The sequence below is a fragment of the Pelecanus crispus genome, chromosome 5, assembly GCF_030463565.1.
Source record: "Pelecanus crispus isolate bPelCri1 chromosome 5, bPelCri1.pri, whole genome shotgun sequence".
NCBI classification, from domain to species: domain Eukaryota; kingdom Metazoa; phylum Chordata; class Aves; order Pelecaniformes; family Pelecanidae; genus Pelecanus; species Pelecanus crispus.
Genome location: NC_134647.1, coordinates 41,190,732 through 41,211,199, shown reverse-complemented (window position 1 = coordinate 41,211,199; position 20,468 = coordinate 41,190,732). Strand labels below are relative to the sequence as shown.

The window sequence follows — 20,468 nt, the reverse complement described above, 5'->3', positions numbered from 1 at the left end:
GTCCACAGTTCTAAAAACAGGAGGCAAGAACAGGGTTATCACTTAAGATGGTGCAATTATAGTTCTTTTCAGTATGACTAGTTACAACTGACCTCTTTGTACTTAATGCAGGATCTGTTCACCTTCACATTATCACTCTAGGATCTTTAAAGTAGAAATTGAGCAGTGATCAGTAGAACTTGCATCTCTTCTCAAAGGTTTATTTTCTTTAGGAATATACCTGAGGAGTGCCTTAACTGCAATGTGTGAGCTAAGACTATACCAAACCAATTTTGCCAAACTGACAAATTACTCTACTTTTAGTTTGCATTTTTTTGGTGTATGAAACTCTCTTGAGTCCTTTTGGGGGCTCTTCAGGCTCTCAGTGAACCCAGGAGAGGGCCCATCTTTATCCTAGCATATTAAAGTGGTTCTTCATTATCTCACAGGACTGGGGAGGAAGTTTGATTAGTTCACTGTGGTTACTTAAAGTCTTTTCCTTTAGCTAAGCTAAGTAAAATGTGACCATGATAAATGTATTCAGATGTTACTTGGGACACTATGAAATATATAGCATGAAACCTTACAAAAGTGACTGATGTCTTGCTGCTGTTTTGACCGTAGAATTAACTCAGTTTTGTGTCTTAATGTCTCTTGTGTGTTGGAGAGTTAATCTATTGGAATAAAAACAGAGCTTGTGTTGAATAGCCTGCTTAGAGCAGTACTTTTGAAATCTAGTATGATACTCAATTGTGCAAGACAAAATATCTTTTTAAAGATGTGCAGTATTTACTGACTGCAGGCCCAGAGGTAGGTAAGATCCACTGGTCTGTAGTGACATGTAAGATGTATCTGGGAGCAAATACAGCCGCTTCCTAAGGGACCTCAATTCATGAGGCGCAGAGATATTAGCATAACCCTAGCCATCAGAGAGCTGAGACTTCACAATTTCAGATTTAGATCATCAGGTTCACAGACCCATCAAGTACATCTCATTCTGAGTGTCTTTCAGGCTAGTTTTTTCTCCTTGCATGTTAATACATAGTGCATTAAGAAATAACTATGTAATATGAAGCAACTACATATCTTTTGCACCAAGCGAATACAAATGAGAACTACCTCTTCTGCCAGAAAGCAATCCTGGGCTTTCAGTATTCCTTGGCAAAAAAATTTTTTGGAAATCTGTAAGGTTTGATAGTTGTGGCATTTCATTTGCCATTCAAAGTTTTCACTGACTGGGAAAGATACAAACTACAAATGAAAAATACTATATGGACCAGTGGACCTATTAATTGTCCCACTGGTCTAGTTAATTTTTTTAAGTTAATCTCCTACACATAGCTAATTTATATTTTTATAGCTTTTTTCATTTGCTCACTCTCTTGAATTCTGTCTTTTTTCCTTGCTTTGCAGCAAGCCAAGTGATTTGAAAAATTAGATCTGTGCATTTGCAATTTCACAGTACTTCCTAAATGTTTTCACTCAAATGGGCTATCTTGCCAGTTCTTCATGCACAGTAAGTTTAGCATTAGTAAAAATTGTTGTGTTGCCCTATTTTTTTAGGTATTAGCTATCTTTGAGTAGTTGTGAGTCTGATTCTGAACAAACCTGTGGGAATGCTTAGGAATAGACCATGGTCCTCAATTATGAATGGTATAGGGGCAAAAACTATTATACCCTGCAGTTAATTCCAGGAGGCATTAGACCCATGACAGTGACATAATTTGTCTGCATTTTCTGAGTCAAGATAGCGCAGGACTTCACTGTCCAAGTGTAAGACAGTATGCTTCACTTCCTGCTGACAGCAGGTTAATTGAAACCTTGTCCCTGTTTGGATATCTAAGATGGTCTTTCTGGCTACACAGATTACGTTTTTTTAATTCTGTCATGTTCAGAAAAGATTTCTGCTTACTGCATTCTTGGAATACAGGTGCTGACTGGAGACCCCCAAACTGGTCAGATTTCCATATAGGAATTAGTGGCTACAGTACTGTAGCTGGGACCTGGTTGCGGGACTTCCATTCAATACTGAACTCTCTTTGTGGGGCTGGGGTAAAACTTGGTTTATGCTCAGCTGTGGAACAACAGATAACTTCTGATGTCAAAATGGAGCAGCTTAAAACTCCTGATTACTAAGTATTAATAGTCATTGTTTGCTTGTATCAAAAACTGTGAAAGTTTGGAGTTTCTAAAGAATTGACAAGGGTATGTCTCCCTGTTTATCTTCTCTCCTCTAGTTGCTTATTTCCTTTTAGCAGCTAGCTGTTGAGTTTCTTTTTGACTACAGCAGTAACCTCTGTTGTCTTCGTACCTAAGACTTCAGCAATGTTGCACCATAAACTTGAATCCCATTTCTAAAGCTTTTCATAAGAAGTTCTTTGATCTCTCAGTCCTTAAGATGGAAGTCATTCTTGGCAGATTAGATGGAGTTCATTGGGCTCATCTTTGTTCTCAGCACAGACATCCTACTCTTTGATTGGAATTTGTTCTAGCTGTAAGAGCCCTCTACTGATTCAGTACCTTGATGACTAATAGGAGACTGCTTGCATCAAAGGATAGATCTGACTCTTGAATGTTTAAAACAACTTGCAAAAAGCCCACTTGCATTCTGGTGGAAAGAGGTATGCATTAGAAACCTGGTATTCTAGCTTAAGTACTAGAGACACTTACTGCTCTCTTGTAGAAACAATTGTGTCTGTCTTCCTTCTGAGTGTGGAACTTGTCCTGTTAAGCAGTCACGGGCACTGGACACATTCTCAACAAATCCAGACCTATAGTAGGAGCACACAAACGTTGTTGCTGATATTTCTAAAAATGCTCTGTGTGTTAGGGTGGACCTGATGTGCATGTCCCACTTAGTCTGGTTTTGCCAACTGGATCAAAATTCATTTTTTACTTTGAACAAGGTGGATGATTTCTTTTGTTCAGCTTGGCTGAATGAAGACAGATTTGAGCACACATTTTTGCCAAAAGCTTCTGTTTCCCATTCCTGTGCCTTACTGGTGTTCTTGTGGCTGCGGAGATCTGTTCCTTGATCTTGATCATAGGGCTAAAAATAATATACATTCCTAATATGTTAAAAATGTTCCTCAAGTAACTGCACTGACAATTGTACCAACCCAGCAGACACTGGGCAAGGTCTCTTTCTGATCATGATTATTTGGGTTTTTTGGATGGTTAGTGTGTGCCTAACTAAAACCAACAAATCTGGTTTTCATCCTTTTTCTTTGAAAAGGATGTGTAAATTAGAACAATACCATACTCAAACTCTGTTGTCTGGATGTGTTCCTTGTCTTATTTTTTATTTTGTAAACCCTTTTCTCTTGTTTCCACTACTTTTTCTCTCTTTCCTTTCTTTAAGCTCAACAAGCTGCTTTGTTGCAAATATTCAAAACTCTTAAACCTGTCCCTTGGGCTGGGTTCCTTTTTCCAGATCTGAGCTCCCAAGTTCATCACACTTTAACCATGCCACCTTAACATCCTATGAATAGCTGTTAATTCTTCAATGTTACGTAGCGACAGGATAGCATTTTTCAACACACTGGTAAGAAGTGACTGAAATGATCTTAAAAGTGGAGAAAAAAAAATTTAAATGAATACAGAGGGGGTAGCTGGAGCTCTTATTTGTACAGTTTAATTGGCAAAAAATGTTCTGTATATAACTGTGGTGGTCTGTATATTTATCTATGGTGTAAACATTCATGAGGGTTTTTCCAGCAGTTGGGGATCTTTCTGTGACTTGTGGGGGGAGACACTCCCAAACCTCCGCTACTGACATGCAGTGATTTCCTCCCCCTGCTTAGTTCACAGTAAAAGGTCAGTCATCTAGTCTAAAGGTGATTTTAGTGTATGTGCTAATATATATAAATTCCCCCCCCCCCGGATGCATTGTTCAAAGGAACGGTCTGGCAGCAGTTTGAGTCGAATATGGCCCTTATTTAAAGAAAGGGCAAGAGCTACCCTGATGATGCATGACAAAGCATGAACAGCATGACAATATTTAATGGGCTGCAACTCCCAGGACTGGGCTGAGATTAACCAATTATCTCTTAGTCTGCAGAATTTGTATTATGCTAGCTCTTTCCTCATTAGTAGCACAGGAGAGCTTGGGGTTGGTAATATTGTAAAATTAGCAATTGTAAAATACTGTCCTATAATCTTCTGTGTGGGATTTTTGTGGATTGTTGTTTTCCCAAGAGGCTATATTAGTGAGCAGTGCTCAGTCAGGAGCATAGAAAGGTGCTAAGGTCAGATGCATCTTTCAGCTCTGCACTGCTCAAAGCCCCCCAGTTAAGTCAGAGTGAAGGCTTAATGATTTGAGCTTCTCTTTGGGCTGGATTGCATTATGGCCTTATGTGGAATTCCCGATAAAGCTTCCTAGATTCCTACTCTGCACAGGAACGTGTGGCTAACTAAGAGAGAGCGCTTCAAAGATGCAGTGGTTTTTTGACCTCTTTAAATGTTTCATTGTTTGATGACTAAGCTTGCCGGATTTCAGATACGGAGTCAGGGCTTTGTTCTCGGTGACAAGCTTCCCCTTCATAACGAGCTCTTATTATGCCTTTTGAGAGCCAGAGCTACATGAGGTGGGGAGAAGAGGATCAGTTGGAATAGCCATTATTCTTGCAAAGGGCAAAGCAAGCAGAATATTTCCCAAGAGTGCTGACAGAGGATCATGTTTGTTAAGGGCAATTATACCTGTACTGCAGTTTCAAGCTTTCCTCCGTTCACTACTGTCCTGTAGCTGCGAAGTTGTGTGAAGAAGAGATAGAAGCCATGGCTGTGCTTGATGTTGTGTTTAGAGCAAATTGTATCCATCTGACTAATGTTAAAAGAATGGGGAGGAAAGGGGTCTTGAAGCATATCTAATAACTATGAGGTGCCACATAGGATGAATAGTGTGCAACAAAATTGGCAAACCAACTAAAATTTGAATGAATTGGCTGTAATGTGTTCTGTGGAACAGCATGCTGAGGGGAAAATGAGATGCATGCTCAAATTTTGGAAGTGCAAGGGAGTCTCAGTTCCCAAGTAGGAAGCAGATAGCTTTTCCCATAAAAGTATAACCACATCAAGCTCCAGTGTTTAACACAGCATGTAGAATCTTCTGACATGTCTTTTATGGCAAACGGGTAAGCCAAAAATACATTTCTCGGTTATATGACTGCAATGAAAGATTAAAGCTGAAATTTCTGGGTATTGTGAATGATACCAAAGTGCATCTTGAAACAATTTAACAAGGACTGTGGTTTATTTAACTGAACATTCTGCTCTGAACATCCCTTACTCCTCAGCTGAATGCAGCAGCTTGTAATTCAGTATCCATCTGTCTTGCATGCAATTCTTACTTGAACCGTAGTGTTTTTTAGCTGAAATTACATATTAATAAGAAAGTGGGAGGGAAAGCTACCCGGCTTATGTCCCAGTTAGTTAAGAATCAAGTCACATTTTATTTACTTAAACCCATCTGTGCTTGTTTTGCCAGTAATATATTTGGTCTGCGGCCTGTGGACTATGCAGAAAGTGAAAAGATGAAGTCTGTGCTAATGTTACCAGTGAAGAATGAATCATTTTCACTTAACCAACCCTCTGAGGTAAGCATGTGTAGGTTTTTTTTGTTTGTTTGTTTTGCTTTTTAAAAAAAGGTAAGTTCATCCTGTTAAGTATTGAAGGCTTGGACCTAAGTACAGTACATCACCTGCCTTTATAGGGACATTTAAAATAGGTTGGGAAACTAACTTGGACAATATTTCTAGAATGTATGTGGGACACTTACAAGCTATGACATTCTGTGTTACAGCTTTATCTGGGAAAACAAAGGATGTTTCTTGTAATGTGGCTTTATTATAGGAGAATGAATGCTGTGTTTATTCTTGAAATACTGTTGTTTGAACTTTGCTGTTGTTGTTTTCCTGCATATTTAAATTTGTTCTACTTGCCAAACTGGCTGAAAGCGGCAGCAGCCTTTGCTCCAGGTGCTTTTTGTGTGCCTTTAAAAGGCTGTTCCAGTATTGTCCTTTGTCCAACAATGAAGATATCAGCTCAGCAGCTGAAAACAGTTTTAGGAAGATTGTTTTGGGGTTTTAGTTTTTGTTTTTCCCCTCTTTTTACCAAAGACTTCTCAAGACTTGTGACCAAAATCAGGTTATTCAGACTTGACAAGTTACTGCATTATGAAATGCTTTGTGCTTCCTAATGAATGATGATTAAACTGACCTGGCTGCTACAAGCAGCCCTAGTCTACTCCAGGATATACAGCCTGTTATGATCCCTTCTCATTGAGGTAATAAGATGCCTGTTGGCCAAAAGTAAACTGTTGCAGCTAAATCAGCAAGGATATGACTGTTCCTCCCACGTGCAGCAAATGTAAGATGTGGCTCTTCTGTTGCAAACAAAACACTCAGTATTTGCGTTTGCTTTAGAATGAGTGTGTGCCAGTGGGTGGTTACCAGCTCATATAGATGACTTGATCCAAAGCCTGAGGCTTCAGCATAACTGGGTCTCAAAGGTATGTCTCTTCTATGGAATCTAGGACTACTTAGGAAGACCCAGGAGCTGAAGTATTGCATCCTTGTCAGCATAAAACTAGAGCAAGCAACTCCTCTTACTTTGCATTAATAGTACCCGTGTAAAAAAACCTTAAGCTAAGCATTCATTACTTACAAGGCAATGTATTAGGGACTTTTTAGTAAAAGAAAATGCAGGTGTTAATTATATAGGTTACTCTATATTGGTAGCGTATCTGTTGGTAATACTTCACTAAAAGTAGGAGGCTTTACTACTTTATTGGGAATCTCTTTTCTCCTTCAACACTGTAGTCAGCAAGGCTGTTTACACAATGTTCATCCATTTGTGTGCATCTATATGTGTGCACACTAGAGTCTTTGGGGAAAAAAAAAAGCAAAGAAGAAAAACCTGATGCACAAGGTGTTTTGGTACCTTGCATAAGCTAAATGAAGTACCTCTGATGTCAAGCTTTTTTCCTCTAGAGCTGGTTTGTTATATAGAGGTTTATTTATGGACCCTGTCCACTAAGCTTGCCATGAATTGTTTTTCAAAATGCTTATTCTTATTAAATAAAGCTGTCAAACAAGTTAGTTGCTTTCTTTGTTCCCAAACATTCAGCTTATTGTAGAATTTTCTATTCATGCAGGCACTGAGCCCCAGCCAGCCAAGAGATGGACCTCTTAGTATACTGGGGAGCAATCTTAGTTTGGAGCAACAGAAATTGCTGAACAAACTAGCAACAGTTCTGAAGGCTCGAAGGTGTACTGAATTTAATAGCAGAGGTATGTAGTCTTGTTGAAATGTCTCTGTCCAAATATAAGTAACTACAGTTCTCCACTTTATCCTTTAAGATACTAGCTGCAACATTTTTTTATTGTTCCTAATAAGTGCAGTTTCCAAAATCCCTGAATTATAGCCATAGTAGAATGATGGTGTGTTTTTGCATGTAAACGCGTACAAAGCCTGCCTGGTTACTGAGGCAGGAGGCTTCCGAGGAAGCCACAGTTTGACAGTATATTTTCTGTTATTTAAAATCCCTAAATCCTCCTCAAAGACCTCTCTTTACACTTCTTTTACCAACTTCAAGGTCTCTGCTTATATGAGACATCCTGTAAGGTTTTTATCTTTCAGAAGTGAGTCTTAGACAGATAGTCAATGACATGCTCTTTCTTAAGGCACCAAAAGTTGACAAATTTCTTCTCCCATGCTACCTTCCTTCATATTTTGTTCTTCATTGAGATGATAGAGCCAAATTATGGGGATTGGGGTTTTTTTGTTCTCTTTTGAGGATGGGAACTTTGTCTTAATCCTTCCTATTAGTTTTTCTTTGGAGTGCTGCTTTTCCTGCTTGTGAAAGAAATGCTTAGGTAATTTTCCCCTACCATCTTTCACACCCTGATTACTACTCCAGAATTGTAAGTTGAGTTCTATTAGCTTTGTGTTAAAGCAGTGAGATCCCACAGTAAGATTCCTGTCAAAGTTGAACATAACTTTAAAAGGACTGAAAAAAACCCCTATCCTATAAACTAGAGCCACCTCTGAAAATTTAAGTGTTAGCTTAGAACTATAAAAATGTGACTTCCCTTTTTCACAGCAAGTATATGTTGAAACATACAAAATTTGTAATAGCACTTCTACTTACTCATATCTTAGTTTCAAAAATCACATACTTGTGCTGGAAAGAGTGGCTGATAAATTACTATAGTCTGTTTATTTCTTAAATGGCGATTGATTGCTTTTCAGCCAGGCATAGTTCTGATTTTTATGTGCTTTTAGTTCCACTGATGTAATCTTTCTCCTAGTAACTCATCTTGTTATCCCTGATGTTCCAATGCCAAGTACTGTCAAATGTATGATGGCTGTTCTGACTGGATGTTGGGTCCTCAAGTTTGAATGTAAGTATTAAATATATGGGATTCTTCAGACTTTTTAACCAGAAATTGTGGATGGGATTCCAGAGAAAATTTTCTTTTTCAACAACTGCCCTAATATCAATACTGTGTTAATATAAAGTATGAGCGTTTTATTTTTTAATCTCCTGAATGACAAGAGATTTAATTGAATAATACAACTGTTCCTTCCTTGGCAAATGTGTGCATTTCATTATTAGATGTATTGGGTAGGTCATACCCTAAGTATCAGTGGGGAGTGAATTTGTTCATTGCTACATTAAGAGTGATTTGGAAGATTATGGAAAATATCCTGGGAAAGGAGGAAGGAATTTATTAAATTTTTGAATTTCTTAGAAGTAGCTGCCATTGAAATTGATAGGAAACTTTTGCTTGCTTGGGGTTGTGATCAAGGCCTGTAGGAAGGTAAGATGTTGCCTGTTTACATATAAGCTAAGATGTGTTGAAAGTTATAACTTCTAACCAAAGTCAGGCTGTCAGCTGATCGTAACCCCTGTTTGTACTTTCCACTGAAGTTCTTCATTTGTTGAGAAAACTGACAGGCTTTATGCAATCACAGGCTCAGGCAGATCGAATGTGTATGTGACTTTTGATACCCATTTCTGTACACGAGCCCTACAGACTGGAGTGCTCTTCAATGAAAATAGTGACCTCCAAGGAAACATGACTTATAGTGTCCCCTTAGCATGCAAGTAGTTTTGATGTCATCTTTCATGCAATCTGTAATTAGATTTTATACAGCGTATGGTTTTTTGTATTCTGTGGACTTACACCCCCAATTCTGCTTGTTGTTCTTTTTTTTTCTAATGTATTTTGTAGTATCTGCTTTCACAGTAGTTGTAAAAGCCATCTTCTTCCCCTTGACCTTTATGGCTAAGTCCTTTTAGCTAATAAGTACACTACAGATGAGTTAATTATCCGTAGAGAACTCACAGACAAATTTCATTCCAGTTTTCTACTGTGTGACTAAATATCAGAATATAAGGATTCTTTAATGGTATAAATTTTCCAGTCACTAATGTTTATGAAGGCACTGCTTAAAGCTTCAAAAGACGCATAGTTTTTCAAATAAGGCACATCATCAGTCTCTTTGAACACTGGACTGTTTTTCAGGGTGTTCATTTGGCTTCCAGATAGTCAGTGGACTTGTTCCATGCTTTTTTTTAAAGGGTTGGTTGAATTAGTGTCCCCTCAGACGTTTTCTGCAACACCTGCAGTGGCTTCTGTTTGTGGCCTTACCAGCATTTGCAAAAGGAAAACATTGTGTTGTCTTTGTACTGTGATTCTTACAAATAGGAGTAGCTTCTTGTTGAATATGTAACATGGAGAAATACTGTTTATGCTTAAGCAAGCAGATGGATTTTATGATCTCCAGACACTTTGTTGATAACCAGAAGGGGGTGGTTTCCTGTTTGGAGGTAGGCATGCAGCAGGAAACTCGGGAAGCCTAGAAGTGGTGTTTGTGTTGCGTAATTGGAAAGGGTGTGTGCAGGTGCTCTGGAACGATACCCTGTTTAACTAAGACTGAATAATCTGTTTCTGTGGTGAATCACTTTGCAGGTTCTTGTCTTCACTCAGTTCAGGAGGTCTGCATGCCTTCTATTATATATGCCAGGGTGGTTTTCCTTTATTTTACTTTATCTTCTTGCTAGTCAGATGCTTAGAAAGCTTCAGCTGAGTGGTAGGGAGATTTAATTAGAGAGACCTGAGTTTAAATCTTTGTGAAGAACTTCTATATTTAGAAGTGATTGGAAAAGAAAAAATAAATAAAATAGTGTGGGGGTTATTCAGTGAATATTAAAATAGTTTTTTGTTTGCAGCTGAGTTTTATTTTATGTTGTTAGTACTGATTAGTACAATCCTGACTGCTAATGCTCCCAGCTTAGTAAGCAACATACTACTTAAAAGCAAGTGATTCTCCTCCCTAGTGGGAAATGTTATTACTAACTCATGGGGTCTGATGCAGCTAAGTGCCTATAATTAACAGCGCTACTCCATCTGTTCCCACCAGTCTGTTATTAGTCTTCTCCAGAGTCATTACAAGTTCAAGATTGTTATAACAAATAATGGGACTCCTGCTGATGGAACATTTGTCTAGGAAAAGGAGGTCTTTGATTTTTTTTCCATAATTTCTGTCTTTATTTATCGTGGCTTTTTGACTTCTACTTGGGTAAGTTTCCTGAAATGTGATGCAAATAAACTTCCAAAAGTGTGTGCATATTCTGGCTTGCTTCTGTCAAAGCCACTGCAAATAAATTGAAGGAGTTGTTTATAGTTCAGTGTTGTAAACTGTTCACTTAAAGTAAATTCATGTTCAAAAACTTCACTGAAATATTTGAAAAAACAAAGCTCAGTGTAGTACTTAATGAAATGCTGACTATGCATAAGTGAGTATTTGATTTTTTTTTACTACAAGGTAAGCTGCATTTGATTGTTATTTCTAAAGTTATATTTATAGCCTACACATAATTATACCACTTTTTTAAAAAAAAATTGCATGCTTGCAAAAAACTATTTAATTTAAGAGTGTATTTCTTAACTCTTCTATTATAGGAGGCTTTCAAGCTGTGTTTCTCTAATAAAAAGCAATTTCATTCTCTTGTAAAATTCTATGATGCTTCTGTTCACATGTGTCTATACACACAGATACAGCATCCATTAGTATCAGTAGAAAGGTAATGTGGAATTTTCCAGCAGAGTTTGAGCTAAATGTAAGGCCTCTAAGTATTAGACAGCCAAGATTTAAATATATAGGGGTTCCCTTTTGTCTTCAGGTGGAAGATTAGGATGAAAGGATGTCACCACTGAGCAGTATGAGATCTTCACAGAAGAAAAGTTTCACATTACCAGTTGCAGTTCCGTATTTTCCATATATAATACACTGCCAGCAACATACCCACTTTCAAAGCAGCACAGAATTCAATTGAGACACTGTTGTCACTGTGGTCCTTGCCCTTGGCCATATCTTTCATTGGTTTCATTATTTTATTGCCTTCATTATTTCTGAGATGGTAATGGGGCACAAAGTAGCATATCATTATCCTTCTGCAAGTAGGCTGAAACAAAGAATCAAGTAGCGCGGTATTTCCTCTATGCTTTTTGTAGAGCACAGAATAGTGTAATTAAAACCAGCAGAAGCCTTTAATAGCTTTTCGGCTTGTTTTTTCTTAAACTGGTTGTCATCTGTTAAAGCAGGGAATGAAAAATGATCTTGGTAATGGTATGCATTGAAACAAGCTTGTGTCAGTCTTTGCAGCAAAGTATCTAGAAGAATTCTAAGCGTCTGATTGCTTATTCCTTCATTTGTTTTGCTTACCTGGAGCAGCAGCAATGATTCAGCTCTGATCATTTAAAAGAATGCAAAAAAACCCTGCTTTTCCTGTAAGGACTTGGAACAACTGGGAGTTGACTGGAAGAGCTAAGGGATTACATGACTGACATTTCAAGGCAAAAACATCTTTCTGAATTTCTTGGAGAAATATGCCCATCCTTGTTTAGGCTATTAGACAGGAGAAGTGCAAAGCTGTTTGAGCTGACTGCTTCTCAGGCTGGACTCTCTCTCTTCCATGCATAAACATCTTTTAGATAACAAGCTGATACTCAGCAAAGCCTTCCCTCCTTAAAACAGCTCAAAACTTTTGATCACTGGAGTTTCGTGCTTGTTTTGCAGTTGGAGACTTACTTCAACTGTCTCCTTCTATGAAAGGACTCGCAGCTCTGTGGGAGGTGGTAGAAATATCTGATGTGCAAATGCATGTTCTAGTTGTATTGAGTGTGCAGCTGAGGGGAATGTTTCACATCAACAGGGTCTGAACTTCGGCACTCCCACAGTGTCTGCACCTTGTGGAAAGGAGGAGGGAAACAGTTTTGCTTCAAAGTTGGCACAAATTTAGACTGTGAAGCTGCTGGGGTTTGCAGAGGAGAAAATGGGGGTGAGAATGTCTTAAATGTGGTGTTTTTCTGCAGAGCTGGGAAGTGGGCTGGTTTGAAAGAAGGTCTAGAAGAAAAGGAAACCATGTGTCCGCTGTCCCCCCTGTTCTGTTCTGTGTCATCCAGACACTCAGTTTTTCATACTTACAGAGTCCTTTTGCTTGAATTCACTTTTGGTTTGAAAAAAAATTGCATTAAGGAAGCCCATTGTAAGGAAAAAGATGGGAAATGTTACCTCATTAATTTAAAAGCTTGTGATGGGATCCAGAGGATGAGGACTTCCAGTGGAATTTAACCTCACCTCTGCACCTTAGGAATGGCTACCTCCAGTCACTTTGATTGGTCTAGAAAACAGCTGTGGCAAATAGTGGCTGCTTAAAGAAGATAATGACACTTGAGGTTTTTAAGTGAAGTAATGATTTTCATATTACATGCTCCTAGCTTCTGGGAATTGATGTTTAAGGACTTCCTAAGCATCTGCTTCATCATATTTAGTAAATATCACCTGCATTAACTTGTTAACTGCCATTTCTAAGCAGATTCATTTTAGTCTCTGCAGCATCTTATGTCATTTCTATGTGTTGGAAAAATGGACTGCTCTTGTTTCACCAAATGAGATCTCTACCTCACTCTGTGAAAATCTGTGATTCTAAAGTTACTTTCTAAGCATATAAGAGACAGTATAAAAATTCTTTTCTGTGCTGTAGCAGAGACCAGTAATGCTGTTGATGAAAGCAAATTGAAGCTAGCCATGCCAAATTCCCCTAAGGCTTTTTCTCAGTCCAGATTTCTTCCTTTTCTAGGAAAATAATATCACTAAGCTTTACTCAATCTGCATGTAGGTATTAAAACCCAGTGCAGACCGAGCTGAGGAAGTTTCAGTTGCAATCTCTACTGGATCTTGGATGTGTAGTATTTTATCTTCTTTGTTGCTATCGTGTATTTCTAAATTACTTTTAGCTCTTCTAAGAGATTTTTGGGACTAACCCCTGCTCTTTGCTTTATTAATGCAAATCCAATAAAACTCCACTAAGGCTAATTGAGTTACTGAGAGCTACCCCTGGGTATCTGTGGGTGATTACAACTTGTTCTTGGCAACCAGTTCTTTTTGCGCTTCACCCTGTTTAAATTGTTTTTGCTGATGCAGTTAGTTTCATTATAAGCCAATAAGACTTACATGAATAAGGATTATAGGGCTCTGATCTTAAAATTTTGCAAATAATGTTTTCTTTATTTCCAGGAGTAGTAGCTACAGTTGTATCAAAGGTCAGTTAACGATACTGTTAGAGTGGGCACCCTTTTAACCTGCTTGCTCGTTACATACTGGAAGGTGAGAAGGTAGGGGCAGCTATTCAGTGAAGTAATAAGGATCAGTGTAAGTAGTAATGCTTTACTGATCTTGCTAATGAGGGAAAAAAATGAGGTATTCTCCTTGCCAAATGTGGTGGCACCAAGCTAAAATGCAGTTGTATTAAGCTATTAAACCTTTTTCTGCAATATTTTCTAGGGACTTTAATGCAGGCTTGGGTTTTGCTAGAACTTGGTGCAAATGATCTTGTTTATAGCTGATTTCACACTTGCAATTTGTAGATATTTAAGAGGCTTTTAAACTTCTAATGTTCTGTATTTCTAGGGAAGAACCTTGCATGATCCCTCTGCACATGCAATCTTGCCCCAGTATGCTCTTCTGTCACGCAAGCTTTATTAATGAGTGCTTGCACACTTGAACTGGGCATTGCAAAACAGTTCTGGTCCATGTGAAATGCAAAAATGCCACTTCCCTTGGTACAAGTTTCACCCTTTTGCGGGTAATTGATCCAACTACTGTGATTAAACTAGAGGGCCATTAAAGCATAGTTGCAATAATCACCCTGTTCTCTTTAGGGAAGAGAACATGTTAAATGAATAAACTTGATCAACCTCAAACCTAGAAGGTCCACAGCTCTTATTGGCAATAGTTATCAAAGAATAAATCAAGATTGGTTGAGATCCTGAGTAAGTTGAATGGTCTTATTTTATAACAGAACAGACTAGATTTTGTTCAGGCTTGCCTGTAAAGAATGCACAGACTGTGAATGTGGGCAGGAAAACAACATAACCCTGGTCTCTGCCCCCTCCTAAAATTACAGGTGTCCTCTCAAAAGTAAGTTTACTTTCCCCTCCATTGTTCAGAGACCTTCTTTAAGGATGTCCTTGTCCTTCCAAGATTCAGTCCTGTTCTGAGAGTTTGCATAAGTACTTAAGATGTCCATCTCAGTTTCAGAAGGGAGATGGCATAGCATTGATGGTGTCCTGATCCCTTTTTAATTAGGATAATAACAATTTTTTTTTTTTCCAGTCCATTCATTTGACCAGTGTCTTGGCATCAAGTTCTTACTGGTGGCTTTTCCATACAGTGCCGAACAAATGAGAGTCTGTAATCTCAGGAGTGCTGGGAATCAGTTTAACATGGCTCCTGTTTGAAGCCAAAGGGTGCTATATGTCTAACTTAAATAGGAGTGCTGTGAGGTCAACAGAGCTTCTGGAAATGTCCCTGTAAAAGTAGTGGAGTGATATACCTTTGAGTGCAGTATGGAATTTTATTTTCTTTTATATGTCCTCTTAATCAGGATGACACTCAGTTGGATGGAGAGACTATTAAAAGGGAACTGTCATGTTATCCAGCCACTTTATACATGTTAGCAGCTTTAAAATTAATAATGCTTACTCAAGAAAAAGACCTGGGCTTTACTGAGTGAACTCACCTTAGCACGCAGTTGTCAAAATAAAATCCCTAGCTGGAAAAAAAAAAAAAGTTGGAAGGGCCTACAGTATGCTCCAGTATGCTCTAATCTTCTGTTTGTAGCCCTACTCTTAAATGTGAAATTGAGGGGTTTTTAGCACAAGGTCATCTTGTGGTTGTTGTACCGTCTATTAGAAGAATCATAAAGCTTGTACATGCCTGGTGCTTCCCAATGACACCATAATGCAACCGAAACTGATTATACTGTTTTTGAGAACCTCACTTAGATTATTGCATCCAGTTGGAGTCACTGCATCTGAAAATGATAATGCAAAATTAGTGCTAGAAGCAAAGTGACTTGACACTAAGTTTTGTGTGGAGAGGGGGAAAAAGAATGGGCAAATACAAACCTTCTGTTTAGACAAATGCATAATGAATTAGGTAGAAACACAGCTTGAGCCCTCTGTCATTTTATCTCAAATATGAGAACAGGGGGATGTTTCCCTTTTCTGTTTCACTGATTTCTTTTTTTAGTATGGTATATGAATCCTTTAACTCTTTAATACAAAATCTCTTTCTAGTATGCAGGAGTTGCTGAAGAGAAACGAGCAACTTGGGAAGAAATCAGTCTGAACAAAGTCTGCAGTTAAAGGACAGACTGGTCTTTATCACTTAAATTATTTTAGCTTCCTTTTTCTAGTTAGGAGGCCTTCCTCAATGAATAGATATTCCTTGACTGTTCACCTTAGGGTTGTAAGCACCTTCCTCAAACATCAGGTGCTAACTGCATCAGTTTTTCTGAATATATAGCTAGACCATTCTATATTCTGATGACATGCTGTTTGTGTCATTTCCTTATGCCTAAGGCTCTCCTTTTGCTGTTAGCCTGTCTGTGTTGTCTTGTCTCTTTCCAAGTGACACTCTTACTATGGATTAGTTGTGCTGTTGGTGGTAAGATTGCCATGAAGTATGTTGAAGCCTGAACCACCACCTCTTCTGAGCTTGAGGATTTGAATGACTTTCGTCTTCTGCTACCTGCACATAGACAAAGTGTTAGATGAGACTGCTTGAAATGTCCCTGAGCACAACAGTTCCAAAAAGCATTTGTTCTTGCCTATCAAATATGACAAGACCCATGAGTCAGAACAAGTTCTGCTTCTACATCTTGCATGAAAAATATGTTTGGGAATTGAAAATGTATTACTTTTCCATCACTGAAACATACAGAGTCTGTTGCTCCACAAAGTTGTGTGTGTGTAGGCCTAACAGTGTTGCCTCGTAACATATTTATGTTAGAGAAACATCTGGGCACTGAGTACTTACGTTCAGGGCTTTTTAGCCTATCTGGAATACATAGCTTTTGTGCCACAAATCTGTTAAGACACAGATCTGTTCTGATTCTAGCTGGTTAAGAAAAGTTAAAATTAATGAGAATGCTGATCATGCAGATGCTGGCTAGACAAATGGTCTGTTTTTATATTTTCAGTTTTTCAAGGAAACATGTTTATCTTGTGGTTCCTATACAATGAGAACAGGACACATGTAGATGAGTCTCTCTTCTTGCTCTCATGGAGGATTGTCATTATGTGTGGCAAGGAACTTTGAGGCGTACAGATTCCACAGAGGACTTGGCAGTATAAAATGGACAGACATATGTATGCAAAACAGATATAACCTATTTTGCATTTTCTGCTAAAAGAGATATTCCACTAACATTAGTCATTTTCATGACTTAATTTTTTGGGGGGAGTAACAGTACAAAAAGACATCATAGTCTTGTATTTGTTCAATCTTTTATGACTTCCATATCAAATTTGCTTCATTTACTGATGCTGGCGCTGGATGCTCAATTTGTGGTGTAGTCATTGTATAAAAACCTCAGCTCTGTAGTGAAAGTCCTTGAAATTGAGCTTTTGATGGTAGATTGAAATAAAACATGCTCTTAATGAATGGACGGTTCTGTTCTTAAGACTAGATGAGGCGGTTTTTCCTTTATGGTAAGTGGCACCCATTAACATCTGTGTTTTCTTGGAAGGAAAGAATAGCTATGTAAGTTAGAGGCAAACTGACACAAGGAAGTCCTGTTCAGTTGTGATGATAAAAAAATAAAATAGTGAAATAAATTTTAGATTTATTTTTGAGTTATGAGTACTTTGAAAATAAGTTCTTGGTATTCATTGCTGTTACCAGTAATGAATATGCAGATTGCTTTTCCAGAAAATAGATGGTTGCTCTTCTAGTTTTGTACACATTCATGTTAATTTTCCTGGAAGGAATGAACAAGTGCAAATAATCAACCTGATACTTGTACATGGAAGGAGATACATATTGTCGTAGTATTCAGCCAGTTGTGGTTTTCTGTATAGGTTTACCTTTTTTGATATAAGTACATTGGAGAACTTCTAGTAACTAAAATATGTATTTCCATTGCATTTTGTGAGTTTGTATGAACTGGTGGTAAATTGCTAAGAGTTGGCTTTCAAGATCTCTCTAGATTAGATATTCCTATCTGCTGGCTGCCATGGTATCCAAGTACCTTTGTCAGTGATACTTCTCTTCATAGTTGTGTGCTTTCTTCCTTTTTAGAATCAACCCCCCACATTTTACTTCTGATTTTGTTCAGTTTGTGGGTTTGGGTTTTTTTTAATACTGTGGGTTTCATATTTGCACAGTAAAGATAAGTTGCTTTGTGTAAGAAATGCTGTGCAAGGAGTGGAGGTACTACTTTAAAAGTTACGACCTTGACAACATTGTAAATCCTCATGGAACAGTTTTCAAAATCAGCTTTGCAAACTTTCTTGGGTAATTTTTATTAATGAGCGCAATGTATGTATGAGTGCAAAATGTTCCATCCTTGAATGGGAGACCACAGCAATTTCTCTTTCCAAAGTGAGGTCAGGTAGTACGATTAACTGATGTTAGCAATACATTAGCATCAGCGCATTCTGTATTGGAAAAAAATAACTAGCCTTAAAACAATGTAAAAACACGTTGACTCTAAAAGGCAATCTCATTATGCAGCAGTGGTAACAAAAATGAATGCCACTGTTAAACCCTACCATAAATCTCCAGTTTGTGCTGATCTTGGAGACCTTGAAATCCCATCTGATTTGTTACTTGAGGCCATAGCTGTTCGGAAACAGCTTTGTGCTTACTTTGTAATTGCTCTTTATCAGGCAATTGCTTCCATTTCGTAACTGCAGAGTTGATTCTACATGCTGGCTTTAAGCTTCCAAATTATCAGCAATTTGACATTTGACATTAAGTGGTTGACCTTTAGTAGGTAAGAGGAAAAGCTAATAATTCCTAGTGTTTACAGCACTGATTTTAGTGTGATAATGCTTCTCTCCATCTAACTTGCATCTTCAACTACTGTTGTAAATTTTTTCAAGTTTAAAAGAAAATTGCTAAAGCACACAAGCTTTGATGCTATGTTTTGCATTGTGGGTGCTCTTTTTATTTTAGTGTAACTCCTTAGTCCCTAAAATGACATGCAAGCCTCTGTTAAAACACGGGATCTCTAATCTTTGCCTTCCTTATGGCCGTTTTTGTAGGGGTGCGAGCCTGTCTACAAACCACAGTTCGAGAGCAAGAAGAGAAGTATGAAATCCAAGGTGGCCCACAAAGAGGCCGGCTCAACAGAGAACAGCTGGTGGGTTTTATTGCTTGAGACAGATTATCTTAATGACCTTTGGTTCATGCATTTTTGCCCTTTGCCACATGTGCAGGTGCAGTAGATGTAAAACTTTAATGTGGTCTTGTACAGAAATTTGATTATGTGCAAGGTGATCGAAAGAACTGCGAACACCCATAAAGCTGTCATTTTTCTCTATTAGTGGATATGTTGCTATAACCTTGTCAGAGAGAATGCTGTATTACACTTGTGGAAGAAGCTGTATGGGACAGGAAGTGATGCTGCTTTGGCTTTCTCTGTTATCTGAAGGTTGAAAGAAAAATGTTTTTATTACTTCTTGTTTCCGTATAGGGCCACTTTTATATTTAACAGGGTTAATTTCTCGTTACTTTCTGGATTACACTGGAGAAGTTCATTAAATGTATTGTAGCAGTAAATATTCCTAGCTCATAGTTAAACCCTGTTGTGCTGGGAAATATTTAAACGTAAGCAAGAATTTACCATGTAAGCAAGCTTTTCTTGATTGCATACTTATACTGAGGACCTTACACGTAAAGTTAGTGTTCTAGCTTCCAGTGTTGGTTATTTTAAATTGTATTTTTTGTAGGCACTGATTGTTCCTTTCCACTCCTTTCCTCTGTGCCAAGTTGTGAAGTCCTGTATTTATACTTTTTTTTTCCTTCCCACCTAGCTGCCTAAGTTGTTTGATGGATGCTACTTTTACTTTTTGGGATCTTTCAGCCATCATCAGAAGAGTGATCTTGTGGAGTTGGTCAAAGCAGCAGGAGGACAAATTCTGGTTAGACAGCCAAAACCAGACAGTGATGTGACACAGACAATCAATACGGTGGCATACCATGCAGAATCTACTTCTGACCAGAGATTTTGCACTCAGTATGTAATCTATGATGTCTCTTCTAAATTCAAGCCGGAGAAAATTCGTCAGGGCAAAGTCTGGATGGCCCCCTCCAGTTGGCTTATAGATTGTGTGATGTCATTTCAGCTCCTGCCTGTAAAATGAATATCAATGTCTTGTGAGCAAGGTTTGAAACTGTGGTGAATCTTGAGTAGCTGGAATACTCTGCTATGGTTTATGTTTTGCACTTGGGAATACAGGAGAGCTTTGACCATTTAAATGAGTTACTAAGGATGTGCTGGAGTAAATTAACTTACAATGGAGCAGAGAGATAAATATATTGCATTGAAAAGTGTGCCTTCGGTTATTTAGTATGCTTTGGTTTTGCATTTAACTTAATTGTAATAATCACTGACATCTTGTAACTAAGATTTTGCAAAATGAAACCTTTTGCATTCTTTATTTAAACCAGCCCTTCCTAGGTGATAGAGCATGACCCCATTTCTCTTCTGTTTAATATCCATTGACAAGGATCTACTGTATGTTTGAAGATTTCCTAGCCAGGCCAGAATTCGTATTTTTTAAAAAAAGGGGTCTGCATTTGAACATAGTCATTTGCCTGTATAGACATCTCTTCTTTCAGATGACATGTGATGTTTCTTATAACTTCTTACAACTGTGTTTGCAGGAAATTCTTGGCCATGGGATAAGCCTTGTAGAAATTAGAATAGAGCTAATGGCCTGAATTTATTTGAAAGTAGACAATTTTGAAAACACTATCTTTAAAAATCTTGGTCTAAAATTCCTTATTTGTAGTAAGAGTAACGCTTTATTCACGTCTGTCCTCTCTCATGCTTGTAAATGTGAGAATCAAATTTGATTCTATTTTCTGAAGGTGTCTAAGCGTCAGGATCCTTATTAAATTATTAA

The 20,468-nt window shown here is 38.0% G+C and overlaps 1 protein-coding gene across 1 annotated transcript in view; it reads left to right on the top strand.

Moving 5' to 3' along the window:
- Positions 1-19,703, top strand: part of BARD1 (BRCA1 associated RING domain 1) — a 43,942-nt gene extending 24,239 nt beyond the window's left edge. Inside the window, exons 7-11 of the mRNA XM_075711153.1 lie at positions 5,465-5,573; positions 7,133-7,268; positions 8,289-8,381; positions 18,603-18,700; positions 19,374-19,703. Of these exons, the coding sequence (XP_075567268.1) occupies positions 5,465-5,573; positions 7,133-7,268; positions 8,289-8,381; positions 18,603-18,700; positions 19,374-19,703 (766 nt within the window). The remainder of the gene's footprint in view (positions 1-5,464; positions 5,574-7,132; positions 7,269-8,288; positions 8,382-18,602; positions 18,701-19,373) is intronic.
- Positions 19,704-20,468: the final 765 nt, after the last annotated feature.